Source organism: Aythya ferina, assembly GCF_964211825.1.
Source record: "Aythya ferina genome assembly, chromosome: 24".
NCBI lineage: Eukaryota > Metazoa > Chordata > Aves > Anseriformes > Anatidae > Aythya > Aythya ferina.
Window position 1 is genome coordinate 2,244,829 of NC_140322.1, and position 26,855 is coordinate 2,271,683.

Here is a 26,855-nt window from a genome sequence, read left to right on the forward strand (position 1 = left end):
AGCTCCGCTGTGCCAGGCCAGGAGCTAACACCAGGAGATAACAGCTTTTGTTTTTTAAAGGCTTGGGATCTCAGAGGAATTTGGGAAGGGAAAGCAATTATCGGCTGTCCTTTGCTGGCGGGATGAGGCGATAACCCCGGGGCTGCAGCTGGGGGAGAGCTTCACGCCCCTGTCCACGTGTTGAGGTTCTGAGGGAGCGCTTGCATTGCTCGAGGCTGACTCCTTAATCTGTGGTTCATGGTCTTAATTGGGAGAGTTTCTGTTCTGTTATTTATGGGCCGATTTGGGCGGTGCTGCGCTGGAGGGGGCTTTGGGAGCTGTGCATTATGGCAGTGCCCGGGGTGCCTTGGGAAAGGTGAAGGCTGCGAGGACGCCACGTGGGGCAGTGGCCACAAACCCCCGACAGCTCTGTCTGGATCCTGTCCTGCACCACGCTTCTGCTCCTGCTGTCCCCAGCTGCTTCAGTTCCTCTCCGAGAGCCTCAGTGCCTCCAGGCTGCTCCCCTGCCTCTTCAGGGACGCAAAGCAAGAGGGAGCCACGGACACCAGGAGGTGCCGTCCTGCACGTGCTCAGCTTCTGGGATCATCTCCTGGATCAGAAGGTCCCGAACAGGAGAGGGAATGACCGAATGCCAGCCCTGACAGCTGCAGAAGAGCAGCACGGCTCCCGGAGAGGCGGAGGAGAGCCACATCCTGCCCTCACCCCGTGCGAGGGCCCGCGTGGGTTCGTGCTGGAAAGGCAGAGCAGGGAAGCGGAGGCTCCAGCAGCGCTGGCAAATACCTAGCTGATTGCTAACGACGATTTAAAAATGCATCAGCTTGCAGCCGGGGAGCTGGTGATTGCCAGGAAATATTCGTCGTGTGGAGACATGAATTACACCGCGAGTAGCTCATCAGAAAAATCGGTTTCTTAAAAGAAGCCGCCTCGGGAGTGCAGCTCACCCTTTTGCTGCCCTCCCCGGCACAAGGAGCTGGTGGGGCCAGGGAAGTGCCGTGCTCCAACCCAACCGGGAGCCCCTGTGGGTGTCCTGAGCCCCCGTGTCGGCCCCAGAGATCTTCATGGTGCTCGTTGGCTGCTCGAGTCGTGCGTGGGTGATGCCTTCTGCAACCCGTGGGTGAATGGCAGAGCTGGGGTGCTGGGTTTCTGCCGAGCGAGGGTTTTCCAGCCCTGTTGTCCCCATTGTCTTGTCCCTGTTGTCTTGTTTGGCTCTGAAGGCGTTCAGCACCCCTGTGAGTTTCCACACGGGACAGCTCAGGGCTCCTGCTTCACCTGCTGAGAAGCAAAAGCGAAGAGCTGGCTGTGCAGCCGGTTAACCAGGCGCTGCCACCAGCAGTGGGACACGATTGCAGGCTTAAAATGAGATCAGCTGGGTCTGTCGGGCATCACTGCCTGCAAAAACCAAAGGCAGTGGGGGCAAACACGCTCTGCTGCTGCTCCTGGTTCTCCAGAGCTCCAGAGACCTCAGGAGGCTTCACGCCAGTACAGCTGCAGCGCCCCTGGGGTGTCCGCCGGGGTCCTGGTGGCATTTCATCCAGGGAAGCCTTGCAGAGGTCAGGTGTGAAACTGAAAAGCAAATTTGAAGTTCAGTTTGCTGGTCTGGTATCTGGTACGTTTAGCCTGGGGTTGAAATTGGGATTTAAAAAGAACCTGGAGGGGAGCGAGGGGTGCTAAGAGCACCATGTGTTGCGGATCCCAAATTGGAGCTGGGTGCTGTTTGGGGTTGGCTTTGACAGTTGGCCATCCAGATGGAGTGCTCGGAATATCTCACAGGCTGCGTGCCCTGCACCCGGCCCAGCTGGCTGAAGACCTCGCTAGGTTTTAGAAACAAATAAAAGATGCAGACGGGGATAGGTAGGGATCAGGGAAGGAGCAAGAAGGGCAGATCTTGTTTAAAAAGCAGCACTGAATGTCTTGTGGTCCCGTGCTGGCACCCATCCCTTCATCCTCAACTCCAGAACTTCGTTAGTAAGTGTCTGTAACAAGCCTTGAGGAAAAAACTGGTGCACCCCTTTTATGGATTTGGGCATAAAAAGTGGGCATTGGGATTACTTCTGGCTACCTCCCATAATCCAGATGAGGTTTGCATTAAAATATTCATTTTCTCTGTTTTCTAGCAGCAACTTCCCCAGAGTTCGCCTTCCTCACCAACCTGAGTGCTGTTGAACAGCAGCTGGGGAAGGGAGGAAGGGACAAAAGAAAGTTCAGGTGCTGGGGTTGGGTTATTTTGTGACCTGGAGTTGGAAACACAGTCATTAACAACCCGGATGAAATCAAGGCAATATTATCCTGCAAAATCTAGCTGTTAATGCAGCACAGGCACAGTAACAGGTAACGGGCTGGGAACAGAGTCCCCCTGGAGCCCTGCGACCCCACAAGGCCGGTGCCTCCGTGCCCCTGCGTGGTGCTGTTGGGATCTGGGCTGTTTTTACAGCTCTTCTGGTCCCAAAGCTCTGGTCCCCAGAGCCCGGCGTGGGACATCCTCGGTGTCACCGTCACGAGGGTCGGCCTGTGGGATGGGGAGCCCGGGGGCTGCCACCCCAAGGAGCTGCGGGCAAGGAAAACAAGTGGCAGCTCTGGAAGGCCTTGATCGAAGTGGATCATCACTGATTCAGCGTGCCGGGCTCTGCCGGGTGATCGGGTGAAGGTTGCTGCTGCTGGAGGGCTCCTGGCCGGGTCGAGGCCGTCCTTGCTTTTAAACCCGAGAGCTGGAGAGTTTCTTCTGCTGTTGCGCTTCTTTACAGATCGTGGTGTTCCTCGTGTGATTTGGGAGGTGAAGTGCAGCTTGGAGGCAGCACGCTGGCTGCTTTCAAAGCCCTCGTAGTGTGGAAGTGAAACACAACGAGTCTTCTGGTGTCGGGAGAAGCAAAGCTCCGGGCAGAAAATTGAGCTAGGGCTGTGCCAGGGCGTGGGACGTGCGCTTGGAAGTCCTCTGCTCCTTCCGAGCCCTGCACTGCTGCCACACACGGCCCTTTAGGGAACGTAACGAGCTCCTTTCCCTAATGCAAAGGGGAAATTATTTATCTGCTGGGTAGGTGGGTTGACATCGGAGCAGGGGGCAGAGGCAGGGCAGGAGCAGGGCTCTGGGTGCTGCCGTGTGGAGCTCCTTCCACCTCCTGCTGCCGTGGTGCCAGCTCTGCAGCTGCTGCCTCGCGCCCTGGCTGTGAGTTTGGGACGTGGTGACGAAGGGCTGTGGATTTGGTGTTGTTTGACTGGGTGCTGGAGTTTCTCGCAGCCCTCCTGAGCCCGGTTTTGTCTCCCCGCAGCTGCAGGCGCATACCTGCCACCCTTGCAGCAGGTATTTCAGGCGCCGCGTCGGCCCGGGATAGGAACCGTCGGGAAGCCCATCAAGCTCTTAGCCAACTACTTTGAGGTGGACATTCCCAAGATCGATGTGTACCATTATGAAGTGGATATCAAACCCGACAAATGTCCACGCAGAGTCAACAGGTAAGGCAAGTATTAGAGGTTTTGGCCCTCGCTTCCCACCTCCGGTTTCCTTGTGGAGACACAATAAGCGCCTTTGTCCCTCTTCACCCGTGGAAATCACCAGGGTGACGTTGTCTGTGGCTGCCTTTGCCCTCTCCCTGTGCTGGGGTGGTAAAACAGTGCTGGAAGTGGTGCTGGGGCCCTGCAGGAAGCCGTGCTCGTGCCCAGCACAGGCCTGGGCACTGTGTGCTTGGAGCCCTTCCGTGCTGGGCTCGCAGCACTGCCCAGCGTCCCCAGATGGCTGAACCTCGTGAGCTGCGTCCGCACGGCAGCATTTGTTCCTGTTCCTGATAGCTTAGGAGGTCCTGAACCTCACCACAGTCCCCTGCTTCTTCAAAGCAGCTGTGCTATTTTGGCAACGATCACGGATTTTAAAAATAGCAAGCCCCAGATCTCAGGCCATCGCCTGCTTTTTATTTATTTTTTTTTCTTTTTCAATTTTGTAGCTTTTTGTCGCTCTTTTCGCTCCCTTTCCCCTCCTGCCCCTGGCCTCCCCTCGAAGGCCAGCGAGCAGATGCTGGAGCTGCTGTTCCCTGTGCTCTTGGCAGCCCGTGCTGGCGAGTCCCTCCCTCTCGCCCTCCTGGCAAGCACGGCGGCTTCGCAGCCAGCTCCAGCGCGCGTGGGGGCACATCGCTGCGTGCTGTGTGAACTTGTTCTGCTCAACCTGATTTAACCAGCCGTGGATTGAGGCGTGTGGGTGTTCGTGTGGGGGCCCTCTTGCCTGGGAGAGATCTGGCTCTGCCGTCCCTTGGCCCGCAGCGTTGCAGCGAGAGCCTGGAGGTGCCCCAGGTGGAGAAGCTCGGGACCGGGCAGGTCACAAAAGGCGTTGGGCTGTGAAGATGCTGGCAAAACAAACCTCGCTCCTCTCTCCCCCGTGTCCCTCTTTCTTGCCTCTGCTTGTCTGTGTAGGGAGGTTGTGGAGTACATGGTACAACACTTCAAACCTCAGATCTTCGGAGACCGAAAACCAGTCTACGATGGGAAGAAAAACATTTACACGGTCACGGCCTTACCTATTGGAAACGAGAGGGTAAGAGGGGGGCAGGGGACCCTGTGCAGGCATGCACGATGTGCCATGTGCACCCTAACCCTAAAACCCTAACCCCAACCCGCTAAAAACAACCTGTGTCTCCTTGTGCTGTGGCCTTGAAGCCCTGTGGCAATGCCGTGATCGCTCCCCTTCCCTCCCCAGGTTGACTTTGAGGTGACAATCCCCGGGGAAGGCAAGGACAGGATATTTAAGGTCTCTATCAAGTGGATGGCCATTGTGAGCTGGCGCATGCTCCACGAAGCCTTGGTGAGCGGGCAGATCCCCGTCCCCTTGGAGTCCGTCCAGGCGCTGGATGTTGCGATGAGGCACCTGGCTTCCATGAGGTACCTGCACCTGGGGGGGGGTGGAGGTGGGCACTGGGGGAGGCAGGACCCTGCCGCGTCCCTCAGGGGCACCAAACGTGCTGGGGAGGGGCTGTGCTGGGGGAGCTGGCTGTCCTTGGCAGGCTGTTGTGGCTGGACTGCTCTTCAAGGACTCCGGGGAGGCTGCGTTGTGGGCGTTGTTGCAGGAGCTGTAAATGCTCCTGCAACAGAAATAAATGGGGGCGTGCAGCAGGGCCAACGGGGCAAGCGATGGCTCTGACAGGCTGGGGGTGCCTTGTGGTCAGTGCCTGTTGTCTGACGTGCTGTCCCCTCGCTTTACAGGTACACCCCTGTCGGCCGCTCCTTCTTCTCCCCCCCTGAAGGCTACTACCACCCCCTGGGAGGCGGCAGGGAGGTCTGGTTCGGCTTCCACCAGTCCGTCAGGCCTGCCATGTGGAAGATGATGCTCAACATTGATGGTGATGTATTTTTCATGCCAACATAAACACTTTTTTTCTCCAGCATGCCCAGCACAGTCACGTTTGCTCGCAGAGAGCAGCACAGGCCACATCCCAGTGTCTCTTTGGGTTGGGGGCTTCTCTTTTAGGGTCTGTACAATGGGAGCCAAACCTCCGGTGGTGAATGAGGTGGGGTGGGGGCCTGCAGTGGGGCTGGATGTGTTCAGGGAGGCTGCAGCTGGCCTGCTCTTGGGTTCCGCTGTTGAAAGAGAGCAGAGACTCATCGTGGTATCTGTCCTGCAGTGTCCGCAACGGCCTTCTACAAAGCCCAGCCTGTCATTGAGTTCATGTGCGAGGTGCTGGATATCCGGAACATCGACGAACAACCCAAGCCACTGACAGACTCACAGAGAGTGCGGTTCACCAAGGAGATCAAAGGTAGAGCCCTGGGGTGGCACTAGGGGACTGCCACAAACACTGAGCTCAGTAAATCAGCTCGTCTCCTGCACCCAGCCCCAGCACCAAGGGAGGGGACGCGGGGGTTGCACCTTTAAAATGCCTCCTGGGGCACCGTTGCCTCCCTCGCTGCACTTCACAGGCATCTGCCAGCCTGCCTGCTCTGCAAACGGTTAAATCATTTAAGGAAGGTGTTTGCAGCGTCATGGGGAAGTTGGGCAGAAGGGAATTGCTCCCTCATTTACCAGTGATTCTGCTGTGTCTTTCTGTCTCGCATCAGGCCTGAAAGTGGAGGTCACCCACTGTGGGCAGATGAAGAGGAAATACCGCGTGTGTAACGTTACCAGGCGGCCGGCCAGCCACCAGACGTAAGGCGGGTGGGAAGATGCCCTTGGAAAAATCTGCGCTGTTCTCCTTTTTAGCAGCTGCTGGTAGCGTTAGGGAGAGCTGGAGGGGGAAAACTCCAGCCCGTGAGAGCAAAAGGCGCTGTGCTTGGCTCTCTGCAGCAGTTCTCTGTGCCGCGCTGTCATGCGCCGTGAAGCCGAGCGGGATGCAGAGGGTGGGAGCGGAGAGGATGCTTTGTCTGGCAGGCAGCACGCTGCAGAGGGCGGGAGCGAACATGCCAGGAACTGTCCTAGTTTTTACCTCTGAGTTTGGTTTTCTTCTTGCTTAAAATAGACTCTGCCAGAGCAAAAGCTTTGTCAAGGAATAAAGCAATCCCCTGCCGTTAAATTATTTGCACGTGGGCCAGGGAGCCCCCTCCGTGTAGGGGGGCTGTAGACCAAGTGCACCCCATGCTTCTCTAGGGCTGAACTGCTCCCCACAGGGGTCTGCAGCACTCCTGCAGGGAAAGGGAGGCAGAAGCACCCTCTGTGCTGAGCTGTGGGCTGTCTGCAGCCCGTGGGCATTTCCAGGGCAGGTTCTGCCTAGCCTGGTGCTGGAAATAAAGGGGAGACACTGGGATGGTGAGCATGTGGGGTGGGCAGGTTCCACGCTGCATCCCCATTTTCTGGTGCTGTCGGGTGAGGTTGGACAGTGCACGCTCCTGCTATTGATGGCCCAGAACCACCCAGCCCTGCACTGGGGAAGTTTTAATTTTTCTCCTAGTTTTAAAGTGAGCTGTACCTCCTCCTGACACATTCCTGTCACATTCTCCTTCCCCCTGTAAGTGTTCAGGAGCTGGTTAGCCTTTGTCTGTAGTTCAGCTCCCAAAGAGGGCACGAAGCACAGAAGCCCTTGTGAGTGCCAGTGTGGCTGTATTTATGTACCTGGCAGTGGCATGTGTGGCATGTCCTGTAATAAACATTTACCCTGATTAGCAGGATTAGTGAGGGAGAGCTTTATTTAGGGCCCTCAGTCTCACACTGGGATCAGAGTATTCCTTCCTTGATTTCTGAAAATGCTGCTCTTCTGCTTGTTATTTTCCTTTGTGGTAGCTCACGGTGGGGGCCTCCCAGTTCCTTTTCTTTCCAGCCAGAGTGAGTAGTGCTTGGGGTGTGGAGATGTCTGTTCTGAGTAGGTGCATCCTTCGTGTCCTGCCCCTGCCAGGTTTCCCCTGCAGCTGGAGAGCGGTCAGACAGTGGAGTGCACAGTGGCTCAGTACTTTAAGCAGAAATACAACCTGCAGCTGAAATACCCTCACCTACCCTGTCTCCAGGTTGGCCAGGAGCAGAAGCACACGTACCTGCCCTTGGAGGTGAGTGCCAGCGCTGCGCCGTTGGGCTTTTGGGCACCATGAAAAGCAAAGGCAGCGGCCTCTGGCCTTTGGTGGCATGACAATATTCTGCAGCTAATTGTAATGGGTGTTAATTGCCGCAGTGACCTGGCAAGAGCTGTTTTTAAGAAGTGAGGGATGAGAGCGTGCTGTAAAGATGCCATTCTCGTGCAGCTGCAGGCTCATCACCTCTGCTTTGGGGCTGGCTGCTGGGTCTGAGTGCCTCACATGTTCCTAACGCGTGGCTGCTTGCTTTCCCCTGCGTGCAGGTGTGTAACATCGTGGCAGGCCAGCGGTGCATCAAGAAGCTCACAGACAATCAAACGTCAACCATGATAAAAGCCACGGCCAGGTCTGCCCCGGACAGGCAGGAGGAAATCAGCCGCCTGGTACGTGCCCCGGCGTCGAGGTTTCCTCATCAGGCTGGGCTCTGGTGGCAGGCTGGGGCACTGTGGAACAGTCCTGCTCCTGAGCTGCCCTGCAGAAGGCAGCTTCAGCCTGCTCAGGAGGTGCTGGTGGGATTTATGGCTTGGTTATTCCTTTCCTCTCACCGAATTCCCTGTCAGAGCTGCCTGTAATGGTCACTTGTACAGGAGAACACCGCTCAAAGTGACCGTGGAAACTCATGTGCAGCAAATTCAGGTCCTCACGTTGATGGAACCTGACACAAAGGGAGCTGGGACTAAAAATAGAAAAAACAAATTAGAGAAATGACTTCAGCTCCAGACATGTGGGGACTGTGCATTATCAGCCTGTGGTACGGGAACTCTGTGTCCCCAGGTCTGCCTGGGGTGAGCAGGGGAACGATAAACCTGGCTCCAGCAGTGGATGGACAGGATCTGGGTAATGGCCCCGTTGTCCAAACCAATGTCTCTGGGCTTTGGAAGCTGGGGACATTTGATATTCCTTCTGGGACCTTTGATAACAGCGTCTTGCTGGTCTGAACCTTCCCGTTGAAGCCGTAAATCTTAGGAGCAGCCTCTGCTCTTGGCTGCATTGGTCAGCTTGTTCAAAATCAGGTCACCCCTGGGTCACTTTGGAGGGCAGAATTTGGCCCTTTGTGTTAAATTGCTTGTCCTCCCCTTACCAAGAGGACTTCAGCACCGTAGAGAAAATATTTTGTGCCCGTGTTTCCCGGTCAGCTGAACGCTGTGTGGGATGAAGCAGCTGGTCTCACTCCCTCCCACTTGCCCTTCCTTCCCTCTGCAGATGAAGAATGCCAGCTACAACCTGGATCCGTATATTCAGGAGTTTGGGATCAAGGTGAAAGACGACATGACGGAGGTGACGGGGAGGGTCCTGCCAGCACCCATCCTGCAGTACGGAGGCAGGGTAAGCAGGGCCGTGCTGGGGGTGTTCAGATGTGTTGTGCAGAGATTCCTCTGCAGCAGAAAACCCCGGTTTTAACTAAAACTTGTGCTACCTTCAGGTTTGTAGGTTAGAGCTGGAATTTTTTATTGCAGTGCCTTGGGTTTGTTTGTTTTCTTTTTGTGTGTGTTTTGTAACATGACTCTTCTGAAAGTTGGAGCCAAAAGTAATGCAGTGACAAGAAAGGGGGCGGAAAGAGAGGGATGTTCAGAGTCAGGCTTGGTCATCCTTCCACGTGTTTGAGATGTGGTTGGGGTTTGTGCCCACACCCAGAGGGACTCCCAGGACTCGCTGCCTCCTGGTGCTGCACGAGAACAGCTCAGGTGTATTTTCCATCACCTCGGAGCAGCGAAGGTTCTGAATTACCATTCTCTGAGTGCCGTGCTAGTCCCTAGAGGTGCAGGGAGCTGCTTTGAGCAAGCCCAGCTCTTGAGGATGTGCAGCTTCATGATGGGGAGTGCAGACACAACACGTGTGCTCCCCAGGAGCTGCCAGCATGGGGCTGGAGCCTCTTGGTCCTCATGGCTGGAGCCTCGAGGTCCCTGCCTTGTGGGACGTGGTCTCTCAGTGCTCTGACCGTCTGTTTGCCTTGCAGAACCGAGCCATTGCAACTCCCAACCAAGGCGTGTGGGACATGCGAGGGAAGCAGTTCTACAACGGCATTGAGATCAAAGTCTGGGCGATTGCCTGCTTCGCCCCACAGAAGCAGTGTCGAGAAGAGGTGCTGAAGTAAGGAAACGGGCAGCCCGAGAGGGTGGGAAGAAGCAGGGGGAGATGTGTTGGCGTGCAGGGCAGCCACCCTGCTGTTCCCAGCCCCAGGCTACACTTCCCTTATCACTGACATCGGATCTCTGCGCGGCTCAGCTGCTTGCTGGTACAAATTTGATCCAGGTCCGGACTGGGTGTTCAGTGTTGTTTCTTGTTAGTTTATCCGGAGTGCCTGACTGTTTATCCTGGCTGCAAACAGCCCCTGAGCCGTCACGAAGCCTGCCAGGTTAAAGTTAGCACATCATCACTCTCAGGCATGTGGACTGACAGTCAGTCTCTCCACAGTCTATCCTTTACATCAGGTAGCTGCAGTTTCTTGCGCTGATGGTGTCAGCCAGAAAGCCAGATACGCTGTGTCGAGCTCCTCTGATCTGAATTTCCTCCAGGGGAAGCTGGATGGGTTGCGAGGAGATTTAGTTAAAAGTTTCTGTAACACCTCGAGAGCTCAAAATTGAGTTTAATTTAGCAAATGAACTTTCTGTCCTACTTCAGATTTACCTTGGAGTGGTTTCCTTTAGACTTTTAAGAGTTTAAGTCAGAGAAGCAGTCACCTTGGTCTGGGGTTCTGCTGGGGACCCGGCTGTCTCCTGACCAAGGGTGGATGCATTGAGGTGAGCGTTTTGTTTGGCTCTTCTGGCTGTGTTTAACACTGTTATGTTTTGGGGTGGTTTGGAGCCTCTGGCTCCAAAGCCTCTGCATCTGCAGGAGCTGGGTGCAGGTGGGAGTGACACAGAGCTCCTCTTGCCACCCTTTTGGGGCAGGGGAGTGCTGGCAGAGCTGGGAGCCCTGCACTCCCTGTGGCTCTCCCTGCCTCAGATTTATCCTTGGTGACCTGGAGTACAGCTGAGCTCGAGTACACCAGATAACATTGTCTGGTTTGGTAAGTGCTGGCTTGTATCAGCTTTGCAATCACCTAGAAATCAACAGTCCCAGGGAACGGGTCTGCTCCCCCTTCTTATGAAATTACCTACATGGGAATAGCTTACAGCTCCTTCAGTCCTTAGGAAAAATCTTTGCTGTGGGTAAGAGAGCATTAGGAGAGGACGTTTGGGCTCTCTTGGAGTTGCTGGATGCTGTAAGATTGCAGGCATGGTGGTGTGATGGGCCCAGCTCTGCCCCGTGCTGTGGTGTGGAGGGGTGACTTCTCTCTCCTCCTGCAGGAACTTTACGGACCAGCTGCGCAAGATCTCCAAGGATGCCGGGATGCCGATCCAAGGCCAGCCCTGCTTCTGCAAATACGCCCAGGGTGCAGACAGCGTGGAGCCCATGTTTCGGCACCTCAAGAACACCTATTCAGGGCTTCAGCTCATCATTGTCATCCTACCGGGGAAAACACCGGTGTATGGTGCGTCTGGGGCAGGGGCAAGGAGAGGGGGAGGAGAAGGGTTTTGCTCTGGCTCTGCCCTCCCACTTTCTCCCCTATTTTTGAGGGTCACACTGGGAGGCTTTGCTCGTTGCCTGCCTGTTCACGTGCTTCCTCTGCCTGCAGCCGAGGTGAAGCGTGTTGGGGACACCCTCCTGGGAATGGCCACGCAGTGCGTCCAGGTCAAGAACGTGGTGAAAACCTCCCCGCAGACCCTTTCCAACCTCTGCCTCAAGATCAACGTCAAGCTTGGCGGGATCAACAACATCCTTGTGCCTCACCAGCGGTTCGTATGGCTGCTGCCTGTCCCAGCTTTAGGGGTTTGTTTCCAGTGTCCCTCCTGGCCTGCTGCCTTTTGGGCCACTGCAGTGCTGCCAGCACGGTGTTCCCTGAGGATTAGGGGACCCGCAGGCTGCTCTGTAAAGCAGCTGTCTGAAATGTAGGTTTGCAGCCCGTCTTTGCCTTGATGTGCCTGTGCCCAAGCTAGAACCCAGAGAATCACAACGTCCTCTACGTGATTTTCTTATCTCTGTTGGGCTGAGCATTGCCCTGAGATGCCCCAAAAGGCTGATTGCTGCTTTCTCTCCTTTCCCACCAGCTCTGCAGTCTTTCAGCAACCCGTGATCTTCCTCGGGGCCGATGTCACCCACCCGCCAGCAGGAGATGGGAAGAAACCCTCCATAACAGCTGTGAGTCCCTTCCCGAGGCTGGCCTCAGGGTCTGATAGCCCTGAAGGGAGGCAGGAGCTGGAATAGGAGTTGTGTCCCCGTGAAGAGGCTGTGGTTTTGAGGAGCCACTGGGAGAGCTGGCAGCAACAGGGAGAGCTGGCAGCTGCCAGCAGATGGGGCTCGTGATGTGCTGGGCACGGTCAGACAGGGCCTGGAGGGAGCTCGGCGCTGCTGCTGTGCTCCCTGGAGCTGGAGGAGGCATCACTGCTGGCTGCAAGCACCTCTGGGAGGCACCTTCCCCGAGAGGGAGAGCAGGGACTGGAGATGGGGGAGAAATGGGGTGATTTTGCTAATTTACCCCAAGGAAATACTGAGCATCCACGGAGTGATGTGACACTCAGCTGCCGGTGGGGCTGGCTGCGAGCTCGCGCCCTTTGGGAGCCTGCAGGACGTTGTCCTTGTGCTCCTTGCAGTGAAGGAGAGTGTCAGGTTCTCACAGCATCTGTTTTAATTAAGCATGTCAGCATTTTCCTATTCAGTTCTTAGCTTTCCAGGACTCATAGCTCAGGTTTTCCATGGCATGCAAATGTCTCTGTAGGAGTGGTTTTTTTTTTTTTCTTAATTAAAAGGGGTTGGGAAATGCTTTTGGCTGTTTGCTCATAGGTGTGGGTGGGACAGGGCAGTCTGTTTCCTGGCGGCGGTGCTTCCACTCTGAAAACACTTTGTGTTTTTCTGTACAGGACCGCTGTGGTTTCGTTTTATTTTCCTTAATTTTCGTAAAAGCTTTTTCAGAGCTGCAGGGGAGGAGAAGGGTATAGACTTGGCCTTAATCTTCTCCTTGGTGCATTGTTAATAAGATGATAGGAAAGGGTCCAGCTCTAGGGCTAGAGGAAACATTTCTGCTGAGCGTTTCAGCTCCGACAGCAGCCCAGAACCCAGAGCTCCTTTCACTAAGCAAAAACGAAACCCGTGCTGAGGGTGGGGGCCGTGGGCTGGGCTCCGTGCCACGGAGGATGTGGGGCTGCGGTGCTTTCCCTGCTCGGGTGGGTGGGATGTGGACCACGCAGCAGCGTCCCGCTGCCCTCAGAGCAGCTGGGCAGCGTGTCAGCGTGTCACAGCGTGGGCTAAAACCCGCCTCGGCGCCGTGACTCACACTGTGCCCCCACCCCTGCGTCACGGCTGAGCCTGGCTGCCCTCAGCCTCTGTGCCTGACGTCTTTGGGGTCTCCCCTCCGGAGCGCCGGGCTGCGCTGGGTGACTCCTGCAGCGGAACAGGGCGCAGGGACGTGATGGTGGCAGCCGCTCTTTGCAGGCATTTACCTCGTTTGGTCGCCTTTTGGGCAAAGACCTCCCGGCACCCCAGTGTGGGCAGGATTGTTTTGCTGTTCCCACAGTTGGAGAAGGGCTGAGCTCCCTGCTCGGCCTGTAATAAAGACCTAAGCGGCTTTTACAGCGTGGTGATAGTGGGATTTTGTACCTGGGGGTGTCATCGCCCTGGTGGGACAGCAGAGCAGGGTTTGGGTTGAGCTGCCCTTTGCGGAAGCCCAAACCCACAAGTGAGGGACAGAGGGAGAAGGGTTGCAGCCCCACTCCCACTTCACCCCTCTGCTGTTGAGCAGGAGCAGGGACAGGGCAGTACCAGCCCCGCGTGGCTCAGTGGTGCCAGCCCAGCCATCTCACTGGAAATTCCTGCAAATGCCCCAAGGGGCACTGCAGAGCATGAAACCGGGCTGTGACTGCCACCAGGGTTGCCCTTTCTGGCCTGCAGTTGTCTTTGTGATATTTGCCGTCCCATCTCCTCATCTGTGAGCTCAGAGTGCTGCCCACGGCCAGCTGTGGGTGTTGGAAGCAGTCAGAGAGCTGGGAAAGTCCCAAATCTTCCCCGTCCTTCCCCTGGTAACCTGTAAGCCTTGCCTGCCTCTGTCCCTGCAGGTTGTGGGCAGCATGGACGCCCACCCCAGCCGGTACTGTGCCACGGTGCGCGTGCAGCGTCCTCGCCAGGAAATCATCGAGGACCTGTCCTACATGGTGAGGGAGCTCCTCATCCAGTTCTACAAATCCACCCGCTTCAAACCCACCCGGATCATCTTCTACCGTGACGGTGTTCCCGAGGGGCAGCTCCCGCAGGTGAGGACCATTTGCATCCCCCTCGGCCAGCGGAGCTGGGGCCTGCAGCTCTGTGGGGCAGCAGGGCAGCCTGCAGCCAGAGGAGAGGGGCTTTTTAAGGCCCCAAGTTCACCTCACTAGGATTTCCGTTGCCTGAAATTGCTGGCTTTTGCTGAAATGCTTCGTGCGTGCTGGTGGTATTGGGCTGATTTGGCTGCGGGGACCTGGGCCAAAGAATTGCAGAGCTGGTGCTGGGCATCTGGCAGTCACTGAGGACGTGCTTGGCAGCACGAGGGCACCAGGCAGTCGGTGCTTTGAAGCATCTCCCGAGGCTAGCTTTGAGCACTCTCCTCTTTTTCCACTTGTGTCTGGGGACGCGCAGTGCTGCCAGACGCTCGTGGATGATGAGATCGGATCTCCTGGTCCCTGTGCTGCTGCCTAAACCTGCGCTGGCTGCTGTGGCTTCCCTGAGGGCGGGCAGGGACAGCTGGGTGCAGAAACCAGCTGCTGCATCCACTCACTCTGTGCGTGCTCTTGTCTCTTCAGATCCTTCACTACGAGCTCCTAGCGATCCGTGACGCCTGCATCAAACTGGAAAAGGATTACCAGCCTGGCATCACCTACATCGTCGTGCAGAAAAGGCATCACACCCGGCTCTTCTGCGCAGACAAGAACGAGAGGGTGAGTGGCAGGGCCGGAGGGGGACGTCTCCTCACCAGCTTTTAGGGAGAGTCAGCCCTGGACTTCACCGAGCGGAAAGCTTGTTGCTGGCAGGCAGAGCACTTTCTTGAATCAAATCTGCTGCTCAATTGACTCCCGTATCCATGTGGATTAGGCTGCTTCTAGAAACCCAGACAGCTGTTTGCTGTTATTATGAGTTACTGGGTGCTGATGATCCTGGTGACTCTCTTGAAATAGCCTCTGTCAGCTTGCAAACATCTGTTGTTTTGGTGATAGCTGCAGCCGCTGACGTTGTGACAGGATGAATAACCCCTTGCTTGCTCACAGCTAGTTCATGTGTGCTTTGTGTGTGCTGTGCTCACTGACTGATCTATATTTAGGGTTTAAATCTCGTCTAACCAGACTCTGGCTCTCCCTGAGCATGAAGACTTAATCTTGGGAACTAAGGACCATTTTTGACCAGGGTGTAAAAGCCCTGGTGTCTTATGTCAAAGGCTCTAGTGTACTCTCTGCAGAGATTCCTGGAGTTTTACTCACTTAATCCTCACTTCTGCAGTGGGATGGGCCAGTGCCCAGCCCTCACCCTGCCTGCTTTCCTTTTTATGTAGTTTGCTCTGTCTGTGTCATGCCTGGTGTTGATGCTTGCAGAAAATGCTGGCAGGCCTGTCGGGGCAGGGAGCAGAGTGGGATGAGCTGCTTCTGTTCCCTCTGAGCAGAGTGGTGCCCTCAAACTGAGATGCTGAGATGGGGGACCCTGTGCTGTGGCCCTAACGCAGAGCAGGTGTTGCAGGCAGTGCTCTGGGCAGCTGGAAATAATCAAATTGTGCAGTGCTTGGATCTCTCTTTCTATTCCCTGTAGATTGGGAAGAGTGGGAACATCCCAGCCGGAACAACAGTGGATACAAACATCACCCACCCCTTTGAGTTCGACTTCTACTTGTGCAGTCATGCAGGCATTCAGGTACCGTGCTGCAGAGCTGGCTGGTGTGATGCTGCTGTTTTTCTTTGCTTGTTGCTGCAGATTGCATCTCATCTATCTTTTGGGGCCCTGCCTGGAGACACGGGCACTTGCTCCAAGCTGCCCTTGCAGCAGTTTGGGCCAGCAGGTGCCAGGCAGCGTGGCCGCTGTGTTCTGTGGCGTGCTCTTGGTTTCTCTCCTGGAGCCAAGGATCTCTCCTCTGAGAATTTCCTTCTTTGGAGCGGCCAGTTCAGCAGCTTGTCAGCTGGGGCCTGAGCACGCCGGGCTCGCCGGTGCGCCTGGTTGTCAGCAGGGACCTGTTGTCTGCCCGTGGGCGGGAGAGCTGGGGCCAGCCGGCCCTGGAGGAGGCGGCTTGCTTCACAGCTGCCTTTCTTCAGGCAGCCAAGATTAGTCAGAAACTGTACAGAAGAAATTGCACTCACTTAATCTACAGCTGTTTCCGCAAGAGAGGCTTTTTGGCATCCTCTCCTGCTGCGAGGACAGCAGGGAGCTGGCCTGCTTCGGTGGGGAGCTGTGGGGGGAGCTCTGTGCTGGCGCAGCGCGTGATGCCGTGCGGTGGCAGGGACCTGGGGAAGCAGCACGGAAGCACCAGCAGTACCTGGGCATGGTTTGCACGTCAGTGCAAAGTGCTTCCATGCCTCACATTCACACGTGGGGCTCTTAAATTAGGGAAGCACGGACCTCTCTCCTGCTCAGGCTGCTTTGCTGTCTCATTTTGATTGAAGAGAAGGTTGATCAGGATACAAGGGAGCTGGCTGCGGGCAGGGGAACACCTTTCATTTCACCCCGTTCCCTCTCCTTGGCAGGGTACGAGCCGGCCGTCCCATTACTACGTGCTCTGGGATGACAACCGCTTCACGGCGGATGAGCTGCAAATCCTCACGTACCAGCTGTGCCACACGTACGTGCGCTGCACTCGCTCTGTCTCCATCCCGGCCCCGGCGTACTACGCCCGACTGGTGGCGTTCAGAGCGCGGTATCACCTCGTGGACAAGGAGCACGACAGGTGAGAGGGCTGCTCCTGAGGGCTCACGGAGGGCAAAGCCTAGGGAGGAGCAGTGGGGCACGAGTACCCTACTTTTGGGTCCAAAAGAGGCTGAATCAGAGCAGTGCTGCAGCTCTGCCCATAGCTACGTCCTCTTAGGTCCCAGTCTAGGAGGAAATGGGGATCAAGGAGGGTTAAATCTAGATCCCATCCTGAGCTCATCCTGGATCTGGAGGAGCATCCCTGGGGTGTTTGAGCACTACCAGCCACTTCGGGGCGCTGGAATCACCACAGTGCTGGGCACAGTTCACACCTAGCATGGGGGAGAGGTGCAAAAGCTGGCTCAGATGTCCAAGGGGGTTTCTCACTGTGCCTTGGGGGGGAGTATTAAATAATTACACAATGATTTTCTTGCGCTTTCAGTGGCGAGGGCAGCCATATATCTGGACAGAGCAACGGCAGAGACCCCCAGGCCTTGGCGAAGGCTGTGCAGGTTCATCAGGACACTTTACGTACCATGTACTTTGCTTGAAAGCCTAACTTTTGTTACCTCACTCAAGAAAGCTTTCAGATTTGTAGGAGCCATACAAAAAAGGAAGCATTGGGACACCTTGTTTTTTTTTCCAATGAGAAATCACTGCAGGGCAGGCAGCGTCGATTTGAGGCAGGAGACCAGCACCACGGGACAGAAAAGATCCAACACCTTCGTAGGATTGGAAGAGACTGATTATTTTTTTAATTTTTTTCTGGCTTTGCAAAATTTTGACCTGACCAAACACATGAAGGCATTCGAGGAAGGGATAAAACTCCCAGGAGGCGGAAGCAGGTTTTCATTTTTAAGATGCAATACTATAGACTCCTGACTGTGAAATGGCGGATTTGGTCCTCCGTTGCCCACCAGGCGCTGGTAGGTATTTTTTGTGGGGGTTGGGGGGAGGGGATTTTTAGAGCCTTAAAACAGAAGACTAGATTTATAAAACTAATATTTTAGAATATGAGATGCTTTAATGGGTTAAGGGGGAAAAACAACTAGTTTATAGGAGAATTCTAACACTAACAGTTCCCCGCCCCCGAATAATTCCCCCCATATAATGTAAGGCACCCTAGCACTTAGCTCAGAACTGAAAACTGTCTTCCTCGTGTTAAAAGCTAGTTAGCTGCTGCCACTTGAAGCAACAGTCACAGACTTTTCCATGGGTGAGTGCCTTACTATGATGCTGCAAAATTTCAATGTTTTTAATCTTGTAAGGAAAATAGTAATCTTGTCTTGATGGTGGTCCATATTTCCATCGGAAGGAGTTAATTTCTATGGTCCTAAGTTGCAGTTTGTGTTAGATCACGACCTCATGGTGGTTAAACTCCATTGAAAGATGTGCACTTTCATATAGGACACGTTTAATGGCTGCTGACCCATTTTTGTTTCCAATGTACTACTTGTTATTTAAAACTGTTTCTGACAAATGGGGGCATCGTCATCCCATGAGGACAGAAATCGCTATCAATTTTTTTTTTTTCCTGAATTTCTATGATGGACACCGGGATTTTTTTACTAAACATTATTTTTATACGATACCGAGTCTGTTGCCAAAATCCACAAGTCATTAACATGCTCAGAGTTTACATCACCGCACTTCCTGAGGCTGTGCGCTCACGCCAGAGATTTCTCATGTTTCCTGTCCGATGAGTGTGACAAACTGCAGGCCGGGCAGCTCCGGGGTACTCCTCAGCACCCATCTCCCTCGCACCATGTGCCTTCGACACATGCCTGCCTGGGGCCGGCTGCTTTCGGAAGTACCGCGTACCCCGGCGTCAGCACCTCCAAACCGGCACCGTGTCTGCTGCTAGGTTTTGCTGCTCTTCATGTCACGGTCTCACTGATTTCACGCGCAGGGTTTTTCTTCCCAAAGCACACCACATGGGTTCCTTAGTCAGAATTGCGAAATCCTCATTATTGTCAGGGGGGAAACTCCTACTGATTTGTGTTCTTTACAGGAAAAAAAAAAGCCTTTTTTTTCCCAACAGTAACGTAGTGACTGCTTTTCAGACTCATTTTGCTGCACAGAATGACCATAATGCACAGCAGGGCAGTAGTAGCAACTCATTACCGATATCAGGTGGGCAGATTATCTGGTTTTTGATATGAAAGGTGCTCACAAAGCTTCCTTCAGGAGGAAGAACCACGTGTGCACTCCTACCAGGCTCTTTCAGGGAAGAGCTGTCACCATTTTACTGCCAAGAGCGAACACGTTTTCAAAGCAGCTCTATCCCAAGCACTGCCCCTTGTCAGTACGTGTGGATAGCAGCACAGCTTTTAGTTCTGTACTTTCCGATGTTTAAACTCGCCTTGCCTTCATGAAATCCGCAGTAGTCATGTTGGCCCATTAATCTGTCCTAGCAGCAGGAATTCACTCTACCTGTTTTCTTTCTGGGCAACATATTTGTGAAAAACGAAGACATCACTATGCTATGCAAACTAAGTGCTGAGCCCACTGATGTCACCTTCTGTGAAGATCCTACATTTAGCACAGTTGTATTTTTGTCCTCAAGACTACAGTATTTGGCTCATATTCTCCTTTGCACCTTGTGTCAAACTCCGCTGCTGTCTATCTGCGAGGTGGTGGGGAGGAGACCAGGAACTCTTCGTGGTCGGTAGGGTAGCGAACTCTTAGGGAAGCTTTTAGAGAGCAGGGAACGCGTCAACACTAAGTGTCAACATGAGAAGCCTACATTCCTCTACACAAGTGCCTGCATAGTGACACAAATTCAGCACCTCTCCATTTCATCCTGGGAATTCTGGCTTGTGTGCATTGAAAGCAAAACGATCTCAGAGAGGCTGTACCTGCTCGCGTCGTGCTAGAAAGCCCCTCGCTAAGAATAAAACTGGGGTTCAGGCCAAGGTTCTCTCTGTAAATCAGTTTGTTCACCAGCATTACAACGGAAAGCACCTGGTTGCTGCTCTGCAGCAAGGGGCAAAGGTATTTTGGTTTCTAGTTTTTAGTTTAGTGTTTTAGTTGGGTCTAGACTTCTGAAATGTCTTTTAGTAGCTGTGGCATAGCACATGCCATTTTTAACCATTTGAAAAGAGATAGCGTGGGCATTTACAGAAACAGCTTGTTGCTCTGTAACAATTTTTTTTTTAACCTTGAGACTTGAAATGTAAAATGGACCTTTAAGATTTGCACTCATTTGTAAGGTGGCTGTTCATAGAAAACTATGAATGAAGACTTGCTGATGTAGCACCTACTTTTAACAGCAATTTTAACTACACAAAAGCTTCACAGCTTCTGAAACTCTCAGCTGTTGACTTGCAGATCATGTTCTGCCCTTATTTCACCCTCTGCGTTGGGTTTTCATGGTTTTGAATAAATACAAAAAAAGCCAAACTAGTAGCTGCTGTGCCCTTTAAACCCTATTTCCACTTTGAAGAAATTTAGAAGGGGTTTGAGTTACCCGCATGTTTTCTATAACGGACTATGCACTGTACCTTCTGCGCGGCTCCAGCATTCGATATTTCTACCCTTTTCTCGTCCAAGATGCAAGTGAAAAACTGCATGTTGAGGTGCTGTGCATTTTGGTACCCCTAGCGGATAGGTGTTAACCCAGCTACATATCAGGACTTGTAGTTAGCCGCAACCTCCACGTGAACATCCCCAACGGCTCCCGAGTCTCTGCCTTCTCAGTGCGCACGTGTTCCTTCAGCGACTGGAACCATCGCCAAGTGCATGCGGTCCTGTGGGAAGAGGAATCGCTTTCATTTACCCGTCAGTTGTTGAATGCTGTTTGTTTTCCCTGATCTCCTATCGGAACGTAAACGGGGGCACGAGGGCAGAGCAGCCCTCGCCCCAGAGCTTCCAGGGCAGTCGGGGGGCGGTTCTGGTGCTTGCAAGCCTCTGACCTGCTGCCTGGTGTCACAAAGCCCGAGTGTTCAGCGTTGCCTCGTGGAAAGTTTTCTTCTTGGAAAATTAGTTAACGAAATAAAAGAGTGTCATTCTTTCAGCAAGGGAAGCCAGACAGCTCTGGACAGCAATAAACGAGTGAAATTCATATCTTGCCTGAGTGATTTGCACTTCAATAGTTGTGAAAGAAAATTGATGGGGACTCCAGTGCTTTTGTGTTCAATTCTAGCCCCTTTCGTACCTCCTTTATACGAGCAAGTGTTGGACTGTACACAGGGTGTTGACAAGACACTCTGTTTGGGTTATTTTTCTTGTGTTTTTTTTTTTTTTTTTTGTTTTGTTTTGTTTTTGTTTTTTTTGCTTTAGCTTGAACTCTGTCTGGTCCATTTGTTAAATAGACGTGAACAGTTGATGTACAGTACTTACTAAACAAGCAGCAGCACAAAACTTATTTTATTAAGAAAATATGGCTTATATTTTAAAGGTTGAATATCAACTTTTTTTTTTTTTTTGTATGCGTGGAATTAAGACTGGTAAAGAGTAACAAAATCCTTGGATTAGGCCAAAAGAAAATACTGTAAGATCGTAACCACCTCTTTATTAAAGAAAACGGTATGATTAAAGAGCTCCAGAACATTGTATTTATATTTGATTTGATTGCTTTTGTGGATTTTTATTTTTTTTTATTATTATTTTTTTTGCCTCGGTCCTGATTTTTGCTTGCAACTTTGACTTTGCAGTCCCAAGTGTCTGTTACCCTGTAACTGTTGGCAGAAGACCTAAATAAAAGCAATGTGACTATGTTGGGGTGACACTCCTGAGTCAGCTCGCGTGGGGAAGGAAGAAGCTTCCATGCTCAGTCCTGGCAGTTCACGGGAGGAGGGCTTGGGAACGAACAGTGAAATGCTGACTGTAGCTGGATTGCATCAGATATTGTGGAGGATCCAAACCTCCTCTCTTTCCAGCTTGTTTCTGTTTGATGAGAGAAACACTTAAGCGACCAAGTAATATGCTTAAAGCTCCTTGGAATATGATGGGCAGTCCCACTTTTCATTAAAATATCATCCGAGAACTGACTTAATTTGAGCTCCTTCGGTTATTAAATGGCACAAGCGTACATCAAAAGCTGCCGCCCCTCCAGCTGCCTGGCCTTGCTACCTTAGCGTGACTTGAGTGGTTTTGAGACGGGCAATGTTAAAGCAAACCTTTCCTCTGGATCTGTCTTGACTCAAATCCAAAACCTGATTTAAAACGGCTGCTTATATTTTCACCTGTACCTTTTGTTCCCCGTTCCAACGGCCCCCCGCTATCGCTACTCCTGTGCGCGTTTACACATCGCGTTTCCGCTATTTGCAGACTTTGTGGTGGTTTGATTTGTGGAGCAGCCAGCTCCTGCACTTGTGAGGAGCCTTTTCAGCCTTTTTTCAGCCTTTTCTGTTTAAGTGAGTTGTGGCCAGACGTTTCCAATGGCTGTCTGCTGTGAATCTGCACGGCTTGTTGAGGTTATAAGAAGCCCACTGGCTCCAAGATGCTTTAAGGACAAATTTCAGACTTCTTTTGGATTGGGGTTAAATTTTGATCTCCGTGTTTCTTTACCTTGTAATACTTTACATTTCCCAGCTTCAAAGTTCCTTGCAGACTCCACAGTCCTCTGCAAACCCACGCCAATAGCTCAGGTGTCTGTCTTGGGGTACAAAACTGGAGGCTGCCGGCCATCCACTGAATTCTGTGGATTAGTTTGGGCTCTACCTTACAAGCACGTATTGACATACCTTTAGAGACTGAATTATTTAGCAGTTGAGCTGTAAGTGTGGATTTTTGAATAATGCTAAGTGATTTTAAGGAGGGAGTTGCTAATGGCATGCAGATACTCAGCTAATTTACTTAAACTGTTAGCATGCAGAACACCGAACTGAGCATCTCTATAGATTCTGCACACCTGCTGCTTTTAATGTTATATCACTAAAAAAAAAAAAAAAAAAAAAAAAGTATCAGAAAAATCTTCTTTTGCAGCTTCAGGGGGACCGTATGTGAGAAAGAGAGGTGTAACAGAAAATTGTGCCTTGTGAGGCTGGGTCTGAAGTCCTGGAAAATGGATCGGGCTCCTTGGTTTCAAATGTTAGGTTGGCATCTGAGCCCCAGCCCTCGGTTCTGGTTACAGTGGCCTAAGCTGCAGCATCAGAAGTGCTCGCACGGCTCTGAGGTGCCCACGTTCTGTGGAGATGTCTGCCTTGGGTATATCTGCTTGATCTTGGTGATCGTGTTTCCCCTTCCCTCTCAGGAATACAATTAAGGAAATATTCTAGTAGCTTACTTTTAATTTCCAAGTTTTTTAGAATCTTTACAACGTAACTTCTCTGATAACTAAATTTACGCTTTTAAGACTAATTTAGATAGCAGTCCCCGGAACAGCAGTTCTTAATAATGTATGTGAAGCCCGGATCTTGAATCTCAAGCTTCTGCTCTGCTGCTCCGACAGTGCAGCTCCCCTGCTGCTACCTCCGCAGCTTCGTAGCTGGAAAATGCCCCTCACCAGCAGGAAAGCTGACATCCTTCCTCCAGAATAAGCTGCAGGTTCAAAGATGCTTGGATAGCTTCACTGCACTCCTCTTATTCGTGTATGATTCTTATCAAAGAAGTATTTTGGGGAAGAGAAAATAGAGATGAGGGTGCCACGGCCTGACCCCACGCTGGAACTGGTACGTCTGAGTCACTTTGCCACACGCACACAATTGTTTTGCTTGTTTCACCCTCTGCATTTCTTCTGGTGACAGTTTGTGTAGCAAATCTACAACAAAGCGGTACTAAACATTGTTAAAAACACTGCCAAAAACCGAGGAGAGGGCAGACGTACGCTCTGAATTCATGCAGATCTAGTGAATCAGAGCCTTTATTCTCCTCAACCCGAGCTACTTAGAGTCTGGTGGCTCCTCTGCAAACTGGAAAAACAAACACAAGGCTGGTGTCAATCCTTTGGTTGTTATGGGGATGTTGAGGGATAACGTGTGTTTATCAGGTGTTAGTTTTTAGACAGTTGACTGTGCGTTTTTAAGACATCTTTACACGTCACTCCCTGAGAAAGGAGGCTGCATGAAAGGCTCCTGGGACAGCTGCAGCTGCCTTTAACTGTGTCTACGGAGCAGTTTTGTGCCTTGTCCTCTGTGTTTGGGCACTGCTGCAGCTTCCAGGCCCCTTTCAGGCCACTTTTGTGCATTCCTGGCTTTTTCAGCCCGGAGGACGAAGCCTGGCTTTTGTGGCTGCCCTGGCAGCACGGAGGGAACGTGCTGGAGTCTGCAGAGCTCTGGCGCAGGCTGTGCTGTGTCCCGTACATGGGAAGCGCTTGCATCATGCGGCGTTCCTGGGAGTACCGAAGGATGAGGCTCAGTCCTTTAATACTCATTTAGCGAGGATTAAAGAGAAACAGCATCACAGCATGGCTGAGGTTGGAAGGGACCTCCTGAGATCAGCTGCTCCAACCCCCTGCTCAAGCAGGGTCACCCAGAGCACGTCACACAGGACAGCACCCAGGCGGGTTTGGAATATCTCCAGAGAAGGAGACCCCACAGCTCCTCTCAGGGCAACCTTCCGCAGCGCTGTCACCATAATTGTAACGAACTCCCTCAGATGCCGACGAAACCTCCTGAGGTTTGCTTTATGCCCGTTACCCCTTGCCCACCCCTAGGAACCTCTCCAAAAACGCTGAAATTATTTGCCCCATGGTCTGTGCACGGCCCCCACAGGTACATATGAGCTGTGGGGGACCGAGGTTTGTAGGATGGGGGTTTGTAAGATGAGGGTTTGTGGGATGGAGGTTTGTAGGACGTAGGTTTGTAGGGTGGGGGCTGGTGGCACCCCCCTCCCTGTCCCCTCCATGCCCAAAGGAACCGTGGCTGCACCCCCTGAGGCACTGGAGCCCCTCGAGCGGCTGCTGGGGGGCTCGCAGGGAGCAGAAGGGACAACGAGGGGACAAACGGAGCCGCCTGAGGGGACAACGAGCGGGGACGGATCCACCTCAGGGCCCCCTCAGGGCCCTCCCGCCGTTGCCTAGCAACCGCCCCCTCCTCCCCCGCCACTTCCGCGTTCCCCCCCCCCGCTCCCCGCGCCAGGAAGGAGCCGAGCGCTGGGGGCGGGACTTCCGGCGGCGGGGGCCGAGCGGAGCCGAACGGAGCCGAACGGCGGCAGCGCCAGGCGCGAGCCCGGGGGGCTGCGGGGGCGGCCACGCAACTTCCGGCGGGGCGGGGCCGGGGCCGGGCCGGGAGGGGCGGGCGGGGGGGGGCCGGGCCGCGGCCTGCGGCCTCCGCCGAGCGGGTGGGCCTCGGCCGGGAGGGGACGGCACGGGACGGGAGGCCGGGCCTCCACCGCCGCCGCCACCACCGCCGGGTCACCGCTGTTACCGCTGTTACCGTCACCGTCGCCGCCGCCGCCGCCCAGCATCGCCCCGGGGCCTCCCGAGCCCGCAGCCCCCAGCGGCTGCGCCCAGCTCCATGCATGGAAATCGGCAGCGCAGGTGAGGGGCACCGGGCCCTGAGGGGGGGGTACCGGGCTCGGTAGGGGGGTACCGGGCTCGGTGTGGGGGGAAATAGGGACACCCCCCCGTAGCCCCCCGGTGGTTTCGGGGTACCCGGGGGCGCCCTGAGGGGGGTACCGGGCCCTAAAGGGGGTACCGGGCCCTGTGGGGGGGAGCTGGGCCCGGTGGGGGGCAACTGGGCCCGGTGGGGGGGGCATTGGGGACCCCCTCCCGGTGTCCCCCCGGTGTTTTTGGGGCGTTTCGTAACGGGCCGGCCCCGCGGCAGTGCGGCCGCCTTGCATAACGCCGTGCTGTGCTGGGAGCTGGGCTTCGGGTGGCACCGGGGAATGGGGGAGGATGGGGGGGTCACCGGGCACACCGAGCTGAGGCCGTTCCCGGTGGTTTTACCCCAAAATCCCGAGGGTCCCCGCACCGGGAGGCTCCCCGCACGGAGCCGTGACGCTTTGGGATGTGAGGGTGGATCCCGGAGCTCTCCCTCAGCCACGGGGCCTTCTGCCACGGAAAGCCCCCACGGAGCATCCCCAAAACGCTTGAAGCACCCCCAAAATGCTTTAAACACACCCAAAACACCTGCTGCCAGCGCCTCAACCGGCTCAAAACGTGCTCGGAGATCCGCCAGGAGGATTTCTGCCTCGCCTTACCGGCAGCCTCCGGCTCCCCGAGCCTAGGGCTGGGCTGGCAAAGGGCACGGCAGCAGCCGCGTGGGGCTGAAGCTGCCTGAGCAGGACCCGTGTGTTCATCCCTTCGGTGTAGGGAGCTTTGGCGTTTAGGCAGAGGTTGGCATTAAGGATGGATTTGGCCCCAAAAAAGCTTAAAATCTAAACTGCGTCCTCGCTTAACGAGCTTGCCTGAATGGATTGGAGCTGCTTGAGGAAGGAGCGGGGTGTTGGCAGGATTCAGGTGCTGTGCTGACAATCTGTGTGCGTTAAGCAAGCTTTCATGATAACTGGGTATCATTTGACTCATCTCAAGATAGGGATTTGCCAGAGGTACAGCGCAGGTGTCTCAGATTCTTATTTCCTATGAGTTTCCTTGCTGGAAGGCTGCAGCGTGCTGGCTTTTAGCGAGGTGCTACAGCCGTGAGGCAGCTCTCCTGGTGAGCCTGGTGTGCTGAGCGTTGTGCTCAGCACTAGGGACGTTTCTCTCTGTATGCTCCATAATGAGGGAAAGGTTTTGTGCTTCGTTAAGGTCTGAGGGGAACCTCCTGGCCGCCAGACCCCGGAGGACACAAACCGTGCGTGGCTGAGCACAGAAGGGTTAAAGTTCCCTCTCCTAGGAGAGGAGGGCACTGAGATGTTGTGTCCTTCTCCGTGTGTGGAGGGGAAATAAAACACAAAGGGGGAAAACACAGGGCTGTGAGTATTCCGGGAGTAAAGGTGGAAGCCGGTGTGGTGTAAGATAAGCGGGGCTGTGGGCAGCTTCCTGTCAGTGTGATGAGCGTAGCCTCGGAAATCTGGAAAGTGTCGCCTCTTCCAGACTAAATAATGCTTAAAAGTGGCTTACAGCAGGGGCAGGCTGCGGCTGCAGCTGCTCGGGGTGCAGTTTGTGGTGAAATCAAGTAAACGGTGGAGTAGCAGCAATAAACTTGGCTGCAGAGAGGTGAAGGGAAGTGAAAAGAGCTCTGAGAGAGCTGGATTCGGTGCCGGGCGTCGCGCTTCCAGCAGAGGAGCGTTGTGAACCTCCCCAAGGCAGCTGCGTGCATTGCACCCCTGCTGCCATGGCATCGCCAGCACCCTGTGGCATAACGAGCCCGAGGACTCGAGCCCTGCCTCCCTCCCCGCTCACACTTTGTTGCTCCTTCCTCCAAAGTTCAGAGCTTTTGTGTTAAATCTGTCGTTTTCTGACTCCGCTCCATTTCCAGTGAAGCCCTGCGGACGTCTCCCATCGCCTGGTGGCTTTCCTCTCCCAACTTTGGGCAGTCCCAGCTCTGAGAACTGGGTGTTTTCTCGCTGCGTGAAGCCTGGCGACTTGGGAGGACCGTGAAAAGCTGCATGCTTGTGGGTGGAGTAGAGGAGAGCAGGGGAATGAATCATAAGTGCCTTGCAAA

The 26,855-nt window shown here is 54.0% G+C and overlaps 2 protein-coding genes across 4 annotated transcripts in view; both read left to right on the forward strand.

Moving 5' to 3' along the window:
• LOC311423316 (protein argonaute-1) overlaps window positions 1-21,356 on the forward strand; it is a 26,176-nt gene extending 4,820 nt beyond the window's left edge. Inside the window, exons 2-20 of one of the 3 annotated variants that reach the window (XR_014685646.1) lie at window positions 3,264-3,447; window positions 4,396-4,516; window positions 4,679-4,860; window positions 5,182-5,318; window positions 5,601-5,735; window positions 6,034-6,121; window positions 7,302-7,449; window positions 7,737-7,856; window positions 8,677-8,799; window positions 9,431-9,564; window positions 10,764-10,948; window positions 11,093-11,252; window positions 11,565-11,655; window positions 13,566-13,760; window positions 14,286-14,420; window positions 15,280-15,381; window positions 16,206-16,405; window positions 16,808-17,291; window positions 21,021-21,356. Coding sequence is in view for 1 of the 3 variants with exons in the window: in XM_084497164.1 (XP_084353290.1) it covers window positions 3,264-3,447; window positions 4,396-4,516; window positions 4,679-4,860; window positions 5,182-5,318; window positions 5,601-5,735; window positions 6,034-6,121; window positions 7,302-7,449; window positions 7,737-7,856; window positions 8,677-8,799; window positions 9,431-9,564; window positions 10,764-10,948; window positions 11,093-11,252; window positions 11,565-11,655; window positions 13,566-13,760; window positions 14,286-14,420; window positions 15,280-15,381; window positions 16,206-16,405; window positions 16,808-16,916 (2,549 nt within the window). In the remaining 2 variants the exon portion in view is untranslated. Of the gene's footprint in view, window positions 1-3,263; window positions 3,448-4,395; window positions 4,517-4,678; window positions 4,861-5,181; window positions 5,319-5,600; window positions 5,736-6,033; window positions 6,122-7,301; window positions 7,450-7,736; window positions 7,857-8,676; window positions 8,800-9,430; window positions 9,565-10,763; window positions 10,949-11,092; window positions 11,253-11,564; window positions 11,656-13,565; window positions 13,761-14,285; window positions 14,421-15,279; window positions 15,382-16,205; window positions 16,406-16,807; window positions 20,922-21,020 lie in introns of those variants that run through there. The other 2 variants (XR_014685647.1, XM_084497164.1) reach the window with 2 other exon arrangements.
• Window positions 21,357-24,583: 3,227 nt separating this feature from the next.
• The window catches only part of AGO3 (argonaute RISC catalytic component 3), a 38,390-nt gene continuing 36,118 nt past the window's right edge, over window positions 24,584-26,855 (forward strand). Inside the window, exon 1 of the mRNA XM_084497163.1 lies at window positions 24,584-24,787. Coding sequence (XP_084353289.1) covers window positions 24,769-24,787 — 19 coding nt within the window. The 5' untranslated portion in view covers window positions 24,584-24,768. The remainder of the gene's footprint in view (window positions 24,788-26,855) is intronic.